The following is a 14,514-nucleotide window of genomic DNA, read 5'->3' on the forward strand; positions in this document are numbered from 1 at the left end:
TCACTTTTATTTTAATTAACAAAATAAATAGGTAGCCAAAAAAGCTAGAATGGCATCTCTGAGATATGCAGTTGAGAAGATATTTTGGAATGGCTTTGAAATACATTGGTTTGTAACTAAAATTTTAAAATAAAAGACAATCTGCGGTAATGGGTGTCCTCATTAACAGACATAGGAGCCAACCTGACGGATCCCATGTTCCAGGGGTGCTATGGCGGATCACAAAAGCACAAAGCCGACCTGGACATTGTTTTGGACCGCGCGTGGCAACAGGGATTGCAGAAAATAATCATCACAGCCGGTTGCCTGAAGGACGTGGACGAGTCCTTAGAGTTGGCTTCAAAAGATGGTGAGAATAATTGATGGGCAATGATCCTCTACTAAAATACTCTTTATTTCCATCGCAGAACGCCTCTTCACTACTGTAGGAACACATCCCACGCGCTGCGATGAATTCCTTGCAGATCCGGAGGGTTACTACGCCCAGCTCCGGTCTAAGATTGAGGCCAACAAGGAAAAGGTTGTAGCCGTGGGAGAATGCGGTCTGGACTACGACCGACTGCACTTCTGCGGCCAAGAGACCCAACGCCAGTACTTCGAGAAGCAGCTGGACCTGGCGGCGGAGTTCGGGCTACCTTTGTTCCTACATATGAGAAATGCAGCCGAGGACTTCATGGCCATCCTGGAACGGAATCGAGAAAAGCTCAAGGCCTGTGGCGGGGGAGTAGTCCACAGCTTCACCGGGACCCTGGAGGAGGCTCAGAGCATCTTGGCGTTTGGAGGACTCTACATTGGGATCAATGGATGCTCTTTAAAGACGGAGGAGAACGCAGAAGTGGTTCGCCAGCTGCCAAATGATCGTATCATGCTGGAAACAGACTGTCCCTGGTGTGGGATACGTCCATCGCACGCGGCCAACAAGCATGTGGTCACCAAGTTTCCAACCGTCAAGAAAAAGGAGAAGTGGACACCAGAGTCCTTAGTGGACGGTCGATGCGAACCGTGTCAGATAAGGTGAGCTGAGGAATACTTATGGATGAAGGTGGAATAACATATGTATACTTATCTCCCTACAGCCAAGTTCTAGAAGCTATTGCTGGCCTGAAGCAGGAGCCCAAGGAGAAGCTGGCGGAAATCTTCTACCAAAACACGGTGGACTTGTTTTTTTCGAAACAAAAGAACAACTGAGGAGAATAAAAAACGGCTGTGCATTTACATTCAATGCGTTTACATTTATTTTATTATTGTGTCTCATGTCTAAATGCAAATGAATTCAAAAATACGCATTACAGCTTTGATTTGTTAGGTTACTTCTTCGGTTCGGTTTTGGTATTCGTTTTTGCAGTAGATACACGGAAACACACATTACGATTAACATTTAGATTTGTAAATAATTGTTGAATAACCCTACTACCTTATTAACTTGTATGAGTACGTGGTGTGGGGTACGTGTATAGAATGGATCGTCCAAAAAAATATATCTTTCCTTCCCTCATCTGACTCAAATTTGTATATATGCTCTCTGGAGTCTAGTCTAAACTCTAATAGAATGTTATAGCTTAGTTATTGCCACGATTTTGGTTATGAGTTTTTTTTTTTGCCAATATTCACTGATCGATCATTGGTGAAGCCTTAAAAAGCGTATATACAAAATATTTTGTAAATATTTAAAAAGTATCTAGTATCTAGAGTAATGTATGCAGTTCGGTTAGGGGTTTAAGATTGAAGTTGAAACAAATGAGTATGTTTTTGGATTAAAAACTTTTGATTTAGCTTTTGCTTTAATTTGATATGAACGCAACTGATATAGTAGTATAGTGTAGTATGTATCTTACACTGAGAAACTGGCTCCTAGTCTACTACTCGGGTGTGCATTTAAAATGTCAGTAAAAGAGATTCAGTCCAATGGAAATGTTATGATATGAACATGTTCATATAGCACTCTAGGTTGATGCGAAAGATATCGGAGGTATACTGCTCCCCGTTCCGCTTGGCAGTAATTTAAAGAGTTTCTTGTCAAAAGCATCCAATTGTGCTGTTTCCTAAACAGAAACATAGTTAAGATACAGCGGGACGTTGAGTATTTCTATTTCTATCTGGTTTGTTAACTCTAATTGTGTATGATTATATAGATATTGTATATAATTGCAAGTTTGATCAGACCCTTCCCAATTGACTCGTCTCTGTTAATGCAAAATAAACAGAAAATAATGGAAATTAAAAAGATTTCAATAATAATTACGATAAATTCCATTTATTAGGCGTCAGATTAGTTTCGATTGGTTGTTGAAATCATATTCATATTCATATATACATGTACGTAAACAAAGCGAAATTATAAATAGGGTAAATACATAAACATAATATATATATATATATTTAAACAAAAGTTCACTAAACGTAAATTCGAGTAAGAGTTACAACTAAACACAACTAAATGATAGCTGTCTTCCACATGTGGTTCCTTACAGAAAACGCCTTTCGATAATATTCTTGGGATATCAGAAATCAATAGGGTAATCAGTATTGATTAGTTCGAGTTAAGCATACTGCGCTTGTTAAATATCGTATATCGTATATGTTTACCGTTATAATATATATATTTAGGTTTCGTGTTATGGATACGAGTTGTCAGTTTCAAACCAAACTCAATTAGGGGCCTGCGATCGAGCAGACTTCGAGGGGGCCTCTTGATTAATTGTATATTTTAATTACTAGGATAATAAATAATATTGTATCGCTTAGACCTATAGGTTAGATTAATGTATTTTTGGAGCGCTGCGATCGTTGATCTTCTGGTTTCGCTTCAAGGTGGCTCCGCGTTTTATTTGATCCATCAGCGACTCGTGACAGATGCGCGGATCAGGCTGAAAGAATTGAAAACGATGGAATTACTAACGTGTTTAGAGTAAAGGATATCTAAAGGTTAGATCAAATAGCAGTTAATGGGCAAAAAAACGAGGCTCTGGCTTCAGTGGATTAGCTGCCGCTGGCAGGCTTAGTAGGCTTCAAACGTAACGACATAAACGACAACGAGAACTAGGAGGAGAACTCTCTAAATACCTTAGCACTGGTCGTCATCGCAGGTGTTGATGGTGTTGATGGTATTGCTGGTGTTGGGATAGGTGGGTGGTCTACGATACTGCGCACTGGGTCGCGATAAAGATTGCGGATTTTGGTACATCTAACAACCACAGATCGTACAGAGCGGAGTGTGATATCTAGTTGAGTGACTAGTTAAGGGCTAGGGAGCTACTCACCAGGGCCTTGCTGTTGATGAGATTGCGCACGGCGAATGCTCGTCCAGACATTCCCTGCTTGGCCAGTTTCGCGTTGAGATTCTCGAGGAATTCGGCCTTGGTCTTGGCCCGAATGCTGCCAGTCTTTTCGATATTTGTGCTTGTGGCATAGTCTGTGGATATGCGTTATCCGCGAGCAGGTGCATAAAAGAAAAACGTAAGCAAATACGATCGATCAATGAATGAGAAGAGTGCAAGGGACGTGAGTGGTCAGTTGAAATGCAAACTAAAAGTTGATTGAAGTTCTGGTTCAATCGAAAGTGCTGTGGCTTAGATTGATGATTGATGATTGGGAAAAGTTGAAATGAAAGTCGACGACAATCCCCTGTTGAGCCGAGCTTCTCCCAAGGCACTTGACACAATCACAATCCCCATCCATCTGGTTAATAGGCAACACTTTCCAAACTCAAACAAACGAAAACTTAAACAGAAACCATATATTAACAAAAACAAAAGCTGCATGCGCTATAAACTTGGCTAAGAACCTCTTGGCGATCTTAGCAAAAGATATATATATACAAAACAGCGCTCATTCACGGCCAAACCAAACCAAATCAAATCAAATATGAAATCATACTATAACGAAATCAAATCAGGTCGAATCGTATCGGATCCAGCTCGCTCGCTTACTTGCATGATGTGCCTGGGCATGGGCATGGGCATTGGCATGGGCATGGGCATGGGCGTTCGAGTGGGCGTGGGCATGCCCATGGGCATTGTGGTTGTAGTATCCAGCACCGCCATTGCTATTGCCCCCAGCAGCATCGCGATAGTAATGCTGTTGTTGCTGCTGCTGCTGCTGATGTTGCTGGTGACTGCCTCGTGCTGTTGTGGCATAAATGCTGGCCATGGACCCAGATCCAGATCCCGGTGAGCCGCAAATTGGCGAGGCGGATGGCGAGTGAAACTTGACTGCCGTTGTTTGTATAAATGGATTCGTCGAAACGAATATCTTTTGCTGGACACTTGAATGGCGCGACGGAATGGGCGGCTGGTGCTGCTGTTGCTGCTCCGCCAAGTGTTGCTGCTGCTGCTGGGCAGCCCGCATCTTCTGCTGGGGCAGCGGCAACTGCGGACGGTGACTTACATGCCCGTGACCATTCCCATTGCCCATGCCTGTTGGCTGTTGGTATTGCTGCTGCTGATGCTGCTGCTGCTGCGCCTGTTGTTGCTGCAGCAGACGTTGCTGTTGCTGCTGTTGCATTATGTTCTTGGGCAGCGTGGCCGTGGCCGAGGCAGCTGCATAGGCGCTCGCATGCGGCGCATGGCCGGCATGGGGGCGGGCCATCTTCTTGGGCATCGTGGCCGAAGAGCCGGCGGAGTAAATGGGCGGCGGCGGAGGATCCTCCAACGGAGGCGGGCATGTGTAGTGCTGCTGCTGTGGCTGATGCTGGTGGGGATGGACTTGTCGCATGTTCGACATTTGGGCAGCTGCTGAATTTTTGGTAAACGAACTTGAGTACGAGCCGTAATCTGTGCCACCCGATGACGCTGTGGGCGGCTGGGGTGGCTGGTAATGCGAATTGTTGGCCGACCCGCCGGCCGTTGGCGGCGAGGATGAGGCGTTTGAGAATGAACTGACTTTGGATAGCAACGATGATGTGGATGAGGACAGGGGAAAGTGGGGCAGGGCGTTGAACGAGGAGGAGGAGGTCGGTGTTAGAATGGACGGCTGGGCATTGCTGCCCGATGAGTTGCCAGTGACTGATACTGATACTGAGGCTGAGACTGATGTGGCGACTTGTGACGATGAGGTGCCATAACTAGCGTAAATTCTATGCTGTTGATGTTGCATTTGCTGCTCAGATTTACCGTCAAAGTGTTGCTGCTGAGGCGTTTGCGACATGGACAAACCTCCTCGCATATAAATCGAATCGCCTCCAGGTTGCTGTTGCTGCTGCTGATGCTGGTTGCCGTAGATTCCCTCGTGTTGCTGGTGCTGGGGCTGGTGCTGTTGCTTGCTGTTGAGTCGTGCATTGAGCTGTGCTATCAGATTCGGGTTCGCCTTCGGCTGGGTCGGTGGCAGTGGGTGAGCGTGTCCGTTGGGACTGGGACTACTGGTGCGGAAGCTGGACATGCTGTTGACCAGCTTGGGCTGGGCGTAAATGCCACCTCCTCCGCCAGCGGCAGGTGATGAGGTGCGGAACGTCTGTGCGTCAGATGGAGGATGTTGTGGATGATGTGGCGTGGCATGAGTGGAGAGGACGAGAGAAAACACAAGGCTCAAATTAAAATCAGAGCAAAGCTAAGCATAAAGCTATACTAAGCTATAGACTAAGGCACTACAACTAAACTGGATGGATTAGTTAATTAGGGCTCCTCTTTTGGAATTTATTTTTATTTAAAAATTCATTCAATCGCTGGCAGTTATCCGGCTGTTAGTCTGGGTTAGTAGCCACCGGGCAGTTCTGGTGGTCACTTACGGCATCGACGGGCGGCGGAGCTTGGTACACAGGCGGCTGTGGTGCCTGCTGTTGCTGTTGCAGATACATGAGGTGTTGCTGATGCTGCTGCTGCTGCTGGTGATACTGCTGTTGCTGGGAGGGAGCATAGGCGTGCAGATCCAGGTAGGAGTCGTAGTAGACTTCGTAGCTTAGATCGTCGTTCGAGGGGGATGGGTGCATGGGCTTTGTGAGGTTTGATTGATTTTTTTGATTGTGTGAGTGGTGATTTGTGGCATAAACGCAAAGCAAAGGCAGGCAAAATGAAAATAAATCATAAGTTATAGAAAGGAGGTTCTAATAGAGTCGGTGGTGGCTAGTGCACACACCTGTAAGAAAGGCTGTTGTTGCTGCTGCTGCTGTTGTTGCTGATGTTGCTGCTGCTGCTGCATGCGTCTCAAAGCCACCGGAGAGGCCGGCTGATGGCGCAGGGCCGCCAGGGCTCGCACCGTCTCTGAAACCTTCAGCGCCGAGCTGGGCATGGCAGCTGGTGGCGGGCTTTGCGGCATGGAGTCCAGCAGGAAAGCTGGCGGCGGTGGCAAGTGCTCGCTGGAGCTGCTTAGCTGCTGATGGTGGTGGTGCAGGTGCAGGTGCTCTGGCTGCTGCGGTTGCTTCAGCTGTGTTGCATAATTAAATCATAAGTGAAGAAACAAAAGCAGAGAGAAACCAAACAAAAGACCACATAGTCTGTACGTGTGTGTCCTGGTGTGGAGAGCTTTCTTAACAGCTACCTTAGTTGGCTAACTTAATTAAAGGAAAATATTGTACTATTCTAGAAAACTTACCCCAACCGAGGCATTGGGACTGGGGGTCACCGATGAGCTGCGTCTGACTGGCGGCGGTGGCTTGGCCTGGTTGATGGACGAACGGCGGGCGATGCGCGTGGATCCACCGCCACCTCCTGCTCCTCCTGCGGACATCCAAGTACATTGTTAGTTTTCGGCAAGGAATCGTTTGGTTTTCATTGTTAATTACAAGTATATACAAGAGATCTTTACAATATATACGTTTGGCACACAAAACACAGGACACCATGGAATACCAGCTAGAGTTAGAGAAGTAGGCTGAGGGTCAGGATCTGCCCTGTCGGAGACCCAAGCGAGGGGTGAAGCAGGTCAGAGGTGGCTTAGACTGTTAATAGGACCACCCCCGATCAAGTCGACTATAGCTTTAGATTTGGATGCTCAAGCAATTAGCAGTTAGTGGCTGTACCGTGCGGTGTAGTTTCATGAATGCGGTGTATGATTGGTGTAGATTAGGGGGTGATACCAACTCCAGTAGGGCGGATATATTAAAAAACAGATCAAACAAATAACTCAAACAAGGTTAAAACACTGGAACGTTACAAGTTAGGAGACCAAAGCCAACGAAAAAAGCATTTAAGAGACTGCTCTCCAGAGGATTCTAGCAGAATCCGAACCAAAAACCAAATGAAAGAACCCAAAAAAACAAATCAAAAATCAAAAATCGATTCAAAAGTAAAACGAACCCGACAACGAAGCCGGCCTGGGCGTAATGCACGGCTTGACATTGGCATGGGCACTAGCCGGGCTTTGAGGATTGGCTGGGGCATTGGCAGTGGCATTGGCATTGGCATTGGAGTGTACATGTGGTGGCGTATGGACTGGTCGGGCACTGGCGGGCAACATCGATGGCGGAGAGTTGGCTGATGATGAGGTGGTGCTGACTGATAATGGCAATGATGGTAGCGATGTCGATGAAGATGAGTATGCCGGGCAGGCGGCGGGGGGCGTCTTATATTGCTTATTTGGATGATTGGATGATGCAGCTGTCTGATTTTGGCTTGGATTTCTATGAATTTGGTTCAGTTTCGACCCAGATGCAGATGCGGATGCAGTAACATTGGCGGCTGGCTTATTAGTGACATTACAGTTTCGGTTTGGGGGCGACTGTAGTTGTGGTGGTGGTGGCGGTGGTGAGTGTTGTTGTTGTTGCGGTTGTGTGGCGGAGGAAGGAGCTTGCTGCTGAGGCGGCGATTGCTGCTGCAATTGCTGTTGGACTTTCTGCTTCTGTCTGCGGATCTTGGCATCAAGGTCGGCCTTAAAGTCTGACTTTCGAGGCACCAGGGGCTTGTCGCCAGGCGCCAGGCTGGGCGCTGGGCCACTGAAAAGGCTCAGGCTGGTCGGCTTGGGCGGCAGCTGGCGCTTGACAGGATCTACTGGCTGCTGCTGGGGTGGTGGTGGTGGTGGGTGCTGGTCCTGTGCCTGCTCAGTGGTGGCTGTTTTACCTCTTTGGGGGCTGCCGCGTCCAAGGAGCTGCAGCTGCTGCTCGCTGGTGGCGCGGAAGGAGGAGAGTCGCTGCTTGGCGGGCGCCACGGTTGCTGTGGACGGCTGCGGCGGCGCCTGACCGTCCGGCGAGGAGTCCGGCGTCCCAGCCAGGTTCGTCGGCAGCTGCTGCAACTCGCGCATCTCGTGCAGCTGCAGCGCCTGCGGCTGGGGATCCTTGGTGCGCAGCAGCACTATCTCCGAGTTCTGCTTCACAAACTCGATGTCCGGCGTAATGGGAATCTGGTGGTCGTAGATGACCACCACACCACTGCCGTTGTCGCTGCAGGTGTCCACGTAGGCGTGGCGCGTCTGCCCCAGGCACAGGCTGTCCGACGCCAGGGAGACACTGTCGCCCGGACCTGCCTCCTCTCGACCGGCACTGGCCGCCACAAAGTGCGCAAACGTGGGATTCTCGTAGCCGCCGGCCGTCATCCCGCCGGTCAGCGAACTCGTCTCGCTCACATAGCAACGACTCAGCTCCGAATCGCTGGCTCCCAGCAGGTCCCGGTCCCGGTCACGATCCCTGTCCCGTCGCCGCGCCTCCGCACTCTCGTCGCCGCCCAGCTCGTCGGAGGTGGTGTCCGAGATGTCCGTGCCGCAGCCGCTCGAGTGCGTCTGATTGCTGATGGCACACGGCTCGATGGTGCTGGTGTTGCCGGCGGGGGTGTTGTTGTTGTCGGTGCTGCTGCTGGAACTGCTCGTCGTCGTCATGGTGGACATATTGTTGTTGCTGGTCATCATCATCATCTGCTTGCCCTTGCCCTCATCGATCTCGCGTTGGAACGAGTCTAGTTCGCCAATTAAATTATTTAGTGCTTGGATTGAATCTTCGAAAGACTTGTCTGTTAGGATCATTGGTGGTTGGTGGTTGGTGGTGTTTGTTGTTGGTATTCATATTGGAGATGGTGTTGTTTGTGGTGCGTTTCATTGTGGATAGTTTACAGATGACAGAGATATTGGTAGGGTGATCATGGAGTCAAAACCAAAAGAGATATTCGGTGCATGGTTGGATGTTGGACGCGAAACCCAACAAAGCCAACAAGGAATACATGGGAGAGAAGAGGGCGGGAGAAAACAAAAAAGAGATTTTGGGGTTAAAATATTGTCTAAAATATTTGTTTTTTAAATTAAAAACTAAAAAATCAAAAAACAAGTGTGGGTTTAATACGTAAAACAGAATGCCAGGAAACAGGAGGCGAGGTTCTGGAAACTCGTATCTTTTCGAGGTGCTCTGAAGTGCTGAGTCGGTGCAAGGATCCTCGAGGATCCTGATCCGAGGATCGTTTCTATCACTTACCCATTTCCTGCTGCTCCGCCTCGGAGCGACGTCCTCCGGCCGGGCCAACAACTGATGCTGTTGGTGCGGCGACTGGTGCCGGAGCTGGTGGCGACACGGCAGCCGCAGCTGCCGCCTTCTCAAACATCGATGCCTTCTGCAGGACGGAGGCCCGCGATCGCTCGTCAGTCTCCTCCTCCCCATCGGTGTTTACAGAGGCCTGGCCAGACCCGGTACCCTGCTCGGTGATCTTCAGCACCTCGCTGGAGGGCGGAGTGGGGGAGCTGACCTGATAGACGAATCCCAGGCCGGCTCCCGTGCCGATGCTGCTGCCACTGGGTGTACCTGCGGCAGTGGACGTGGGGGAGTTGGTTAGCAAGGGCGAGTAGTGGTTCTGGGGCGTGGAGCAGCCACTGGACGGCGAGGTGGTGGTCGTGTTCGTGTTGGTGCTGGTGCTGTGGTTGTGCTGGCCCACCAGGGAGCCGCAAGCTACCGTCGAGTCAATGGACGGATGCGAGTGCAGCGACGAGGCCGTCGAGGATATGGAATGGGAGCGAGTGGCTGTGGCAGAGGCGGAGTGATGGTTTGGCTGCTGTGGCATGTGCTGGTGCTGCTGCTGCTGTTGGAGCAGTTGATGCGAACCGGTGGAGTCATTGGAATGCTGGGAGCTGATCGAGTCGATGGAGCTCTGTTGCTTCAAAGGAGGCGGCTGCTGCTGGTTCTGGTTCTGATTCTGGTGGTTGGTCAGTTTCATGGCCGCCATGTTGGCCAACTCGGACATGTTGACGTAGGTGGGCGGTGTCGGCTGTGGCTGCTGCTGTTGCTGGAGCTGTTGGTGCTGCTGCTGCTGGGCATGATGCGCGGCGGACAGCTCTGAGTGGCGGACGGTGTTAGCGGTGACATGCGTGTAGGCGGTGGGGATAGATGGTTACAACACGATCATTAGTAAGACTGATGGGATTAGCCGGTGGGACAAGCGTGCACACAAAGACACTGAGTGGTCAGAAGCTGGGACTCACCTTTCGTGATATGAGCTGGAATCGGTGAGGGGCACTGCCGTTGCAGCAGGTTGCTTCCGCTTCCCTGGCGATGGTTGCTCTGGGCCGATAGCGGGCGCTCCAACGACGAGCAGCGCTGCAAGGATACAATGGCATTAGTCTACATAGCAAGGACTTTCTTAGAAAGGACTTGAAATGAAGCGACTTTTGGAACACCTAGTTGTCAATGGGCTAGCGGGGGGCGCATGCAGATGAGCGCGAGTGGGGCTCTGCCGCTGACATGACGTACTCACCACGTGGGCTGGCTTCTGTTGCGGTGGTCAGGACCAACGGAACGAGAGAGACAACTTAGTTGAGTGTGAAAGAAAGCAATAGTCGACTACGGGCCGACTATGGAACCATCAAAGAAGTCCTATCCGAACCATACTTACAACTGGCAGCGGTGGCCGGCTGAGGGAGGCAGCCGGAGACTTCTGGGTAGCCGGAGTGGTCTGGCCCGAGGATGGCTGTCCATTGGCTGGCGGCTGTCCATTGTTGAGGCCAGTGGTGGACTCGGGTATGGTCTCCGGGTTCTGGAACGTATAGACGGTCAGCGGCGGGCGCTGGTGACCCTTCTCGTAGGCCGTCGAAATGGTGTGCGGCCGGTCGGCGGTGGGCGGCAGGCTGTCCACAGCGTCCTGGGTGTGCGGCGGCCAGGTGGACACGTTCGCCGTCTGGTTGGTGGCATTCGATGTCTGTGGAATGACCAGAGAAGGGACTATCAGTACAGAGAACTAACCACAAGCGAGGCACAAGAAGTAATCAGAGGCTGGGTGTTGGATAATCGAACGGAAGGAAAATAAATGAAAACCTGTGTTGTTAGCGCTGGCGATGAGCAAAAGCCACTATCACTGGATTCACCAGGTTTCAAGCGAATGGCGGGCGTTACAAACTAAAAAAACGAAAACGAAACACAAAAGAACATTTGATGAAAACCGGGAAATGAGTGACGCCACAATGGTCGCATGGTAATCCCTGATGGGTGACGCACCTGCGACAGGGAACGCGGATAGTGGTGGTGGCCCGGCGAATTGCTGGACCCGCTACTGTTGATGCTGCTGATGGAGCAGACGGAGCTCTTACGGGAACCCAGCGAATTGGAGCAGCCACCGCCCTGGGAGCCCGAACCGCCACCCGGGGACTCGGGGTACAGGTTAATGCTGGCCTTGGCATCGTGGATGAGCTCCTCGGAGGCCTGGGGCAGGACACTGGGGTCCTTGGTGACCAGAGCTATTGACTGCATCGCCTCCTGCGAATTTGGAAAGGGTTAGATTGTAGTCTTTGATGAGATTCCATTGAAACTCACCTGGAGGTGACCCAGTTCGGACATGACCTCGCACTCCTCGTGCACCACCGGCTGGAGCATGTGAACGAAGCTGCAATATCGCAGCCTCTCCTCCACCATGGCCGCCCTCAGGGACTTCTTCTCCACCTCCTCCAGCTCGGCCCGCCGGAGTGTAACGTCCTGCATGTGCGAGTCCATCAGGGACTGGAGGCCGTCCGTCTGGCCCTTCCTGGCCTTCTTCTGGAGGCGCAGCGTGTCGCTGGAGCGCTTCTTCAGCTCGCTCCGGCACCGCTTGTACTCTTTGGCATGGTCCTTGTCGATGGTGGCCACTGTCCGCTTCCAGTCCTCGATCCTCTCCTGCAGCGGCTGCACCAGGCAATCCATGATGGCCGTGGTGAAGGTCTTTAGGCGCGTCTCCACCGCCTTGTGGCGCAGGCAGACTCGGGTCAGGGCGGTGCCGATCTCCTTTGAAGCGCCTGTTTCAAAAAGAGAAGGGAGTTAGTCATCTTACTTTAAAACAGGAAAAGGAGTATGTTTTATTTTAAACATTTATAGGGATATTTGCATTTTTTAAATAAAATAACTTCCAGGGGAGATTGGCAGCGGAAATGTTTAGAGCATGCAACTACAATCACACGCCATGGGCTGTCGCTTCGATTCAGGTTGGGATGGGGATTGGTTTGGGATTGCATGCCACATGCCACACGATTCGGGACTCTAGCCTCAATTCTATGGTCCCGTGTGTGCCCATTATGCCATGCCACACAGTCAGACTCAAAGACGGTTAGTCCGGGCAAACTAGTCAGACTAACTGCTACTGGCAGAGGCAGTTCATGCCCCCTACCCCCCCTGCTCCTGCCAGCCAGAACACTGAAGGCAAATGACAGGCGGCCCGATTAGCTCCGACTGCCTCCAGAGTCGGAAACTCAGACACCCTGACTGCTGGCATCCTCATTTAATGTGTAATTATCTGCCAAAGCATGGCCGGCCCCTTCTTAAGAGCCACTTGCTCCAAATCCCACCCAAGTACCTAAAACCCACCACCACCTAGTAGCAAGTTTCACCCCTCGATGGGCAAAAGGACAATTGACACTTGTGCCGATGCTTGACCGAGCCAGCTCTAGACCAAGTAACCACTAAACTAATGAAACCATTTGGAAGTACTTTGCCCAAAAGGGTGGCTAAGTTACGAGCATATGCACTTAGCACGGACACTGGCCAAGAGGGGAGTGCACATGGCCCAAAGAGGATCAATATATGCTAATGCCAGAGCTTAGCCCATCCACCAGGTCTCTAGTTTATTGAAAAAATTACCCAGACTGGCAGTTCTGATTAGGTTTATAATTTAGGTTTTTTATTAAATCTTTATAGCTGATGAGCATAACCCCTTTTCTAGCTAGCTGAGCTTGCTGTTCAAAGTCCCCCCCAGCATTCTGATTTTTATCAAGCTTTCTAGTTTATTTTTTTTTTGTATTTCCCGTCCCGAGAATTGCATAACCAGGCGGGTACTTGACGAGTGCGTCGCATCGCAGCCAATAAATAAATAAAAATAGCAAAAGCAGCGAAATGCGTGAGCTCCGAGGAAGATCAGCCCAACAACAACCCAACTGTGTTGAACAAAAAAATCAGATCGATGACCGCCGGCGAGTGTGAGCGGACGCATGAATAATGAAAACACACACACACAGCCCAGAATAGATAGACAACCAACCGTGTGTATGGGCTGTGGGGGAAGCCCACGTGGTGCAAATACCCCGACAATGTCTCCACAGGCAGAACTTACCTCTTGAATTGGTCGCCGCATCTGCTATCTTTTGGAAGGCATCCAAATAGGCGGCGATTGCCTGGATGGCGGCCCTGCGGAAATACAAAAAAAAGAAACATACATAGTATTAATATTATTATTATGCTTCCAAGAAGCCGTCTAGATTTAATAAAGATCTTTTTCAATTTGCGGTGGGCGACATTTCAATTAGGCGACAGCTAGAGAAGAAAGGCAGTCCAGGGCAGGAGAGGAGGAAATTATGAAAGGCAGTGCCTCCAGGGCAGAGGAGAAAGATGTAAAGGCATAGCTTTCTTAGAAGAAATGTTGAAATTTTTGATAGAAGATATATTAAACCTCCTTAAAAATGGGATTTTCCCTATAGATTCCACTGTGATGGCTCTATCTTCCCCAATTCTCATCCGATTCTCAAGCGGAGTACCTTAAACGATTTCTGGACCGATTCTCTTCCATTCTGCATCAAAATCCCGAGACAAAATATTTTTCACATTTTTTGTCCATTTGTCTGATGGGATCCCTTGAAAGTGCTGTTTTCCCCTATAGGGTCCACTGTGATGGCTCTATCTTCCCCAATTCTCATCCGATTCTCAAGCGGAGTACCTTAAACGATTTCTGTATCGATTCTCCACCATTCTGCATCAAAATCCCGAGACAAAATATTTTTCAGATTTTTTGTCCATTTTTCTGATGGGGTCCCTTAAAAATGCTGATTTCCCCTGTAGGGCGCACTGTGATGGCTATATCTTCCCCAATTCTCATAATTGGACCCAGGTACAACCTTCGGGTAACCCACTGTAGGTCTTGGAGCACTCAAGTGTTTTATGAAAGTCCACACCCGGGGGGGACCTGCCGGCCAAGAAGTGTGTCAAGCGCAGTGGCCAAACACACTCGGAACGCTTTTTTTCGCAAACTCAGTCATCTAGAGAGACTCGGACAACATGATTTGGGATAATGATTAATGCAGCTACATATATGTATGTGCTGTATGAGAGCTATAAACTTCTGGCCAGACGTTGCCGTCGTAGGAAAGTAAATTTGGGCCAAGTCTGAGCATAAAAATAACAGAGAGCGAAAATAAAATAAACACAGCGTCGGTGGTCTCGAC

At 49.8% G+C, this 14,514-nt stretch overlaps 2 protein-coding genes across 26 annotated transcripts in view; one reads left to right on the plus strand and one right to left on the minus strand.

Moving 5' to 3' along the window:
* Nucleotides 1–37: 37 nt before the first annotated feature.
* On the plus strand, nt 38–1,282 carry LOC108123111 (deoxyribonuclease TATDN1). Its single transcript, XM_017238101.2, has 4 exons — nt 38–108; nt 170–349; nt 408–1,014; nt 1,077–1,282. Exons 1-4 carry the CDS (start codon nt 66–68, stop codon nt 1,186–1,188), a joined length of 942 nt encoding a protein of 313 aa, XP_017093590.2. The 5' UTR covers nt 38–65; the 3' UTR covers nt 1,189–1,282.
* A 956-nt stretch (nt 1,283–2,238) lies between these two features.
* The window catches only part of mim (missing-in-metastasis), a 32,022-nt gene continuing 19,746 nt past the window's right edge, over nt 2,239–14,514 (minus strand). Inside the window, exons 4-19 of one of the 25 annotated variants that reach the window (XM_070277890.1) lie at nt 13,410–13,483; nt 11,648–12,102; nt 11,333–11,590; nt 11,153–11,233; nt 10,734–11,036; nt 10,324–10,438; nt 9,947–10,177; nt 9,326–9,649; nt 7,230–8,870; nt 6,526–6,650; nt 6,070–6,357; nt 5,723–5,926; nt 3,930–5,448; nt 3,261–3,412; nt 3,064–3,184; nt 2,754–2,867 (exon numbers count right to left, since the gene is read on the minus strand). In XM_070277890.1, the coding sequence (XP_070133991.1) occupies nt 3,065–3,184; nt 3,261–3,412; nt 3,930–5,448; nt 5,723–5,926; nt 6,070–6,357; nt 6,526–6,650; nt 7,230–8,870; nt 9,326–9,649; nt 9,947–10,177; nt 10,324–10,438; nt 10,734–11,036; nt 11,153–11,233; nt 11,333–11,590; nt 11,648–12,102; nt 13,410–13,483 (5,890 nt within the window). In that variant the 3' untranslated portion in view covers nt 2,754–2,867; nt 3,064. Of the gene's footprint in view, nt 2,868–3,063; nt 3,185–3,260; nt 3,413–3,929; nt 5,449–5,722; nt 5,927–6,069; nt 6,358–6,525; nt 6,651–7,229; nt 8,871–9,325; nt 10,178–10,323; nt 10,439–10,733; nt 11,037–11,152; nt 11,234–11,332; nt 11,591–11,647; nt 12,103–13,409; nt 13,484–14,514 lie in introns of those variants that run through there. The other 24 variants (XM_017238087.3, XM_017238086.3, XM_017238098.3 and 21 more) reach the window with 24 other exon arrangements.

This window comes from Drosophila bipectinata, chromosome 2R (assembly GCF_030179905.1).
Source record: "Drosophila bipectinata strain 14024-0381.07 chromosome 2R, DbipHiC1v2, whole genome shotgun sequence".
NCBI lineage: Eukaryota > Metazoa > Arthropoda > Insecta > Diptera > Drosophilidae > Drosophila > Drosophila bipectinata.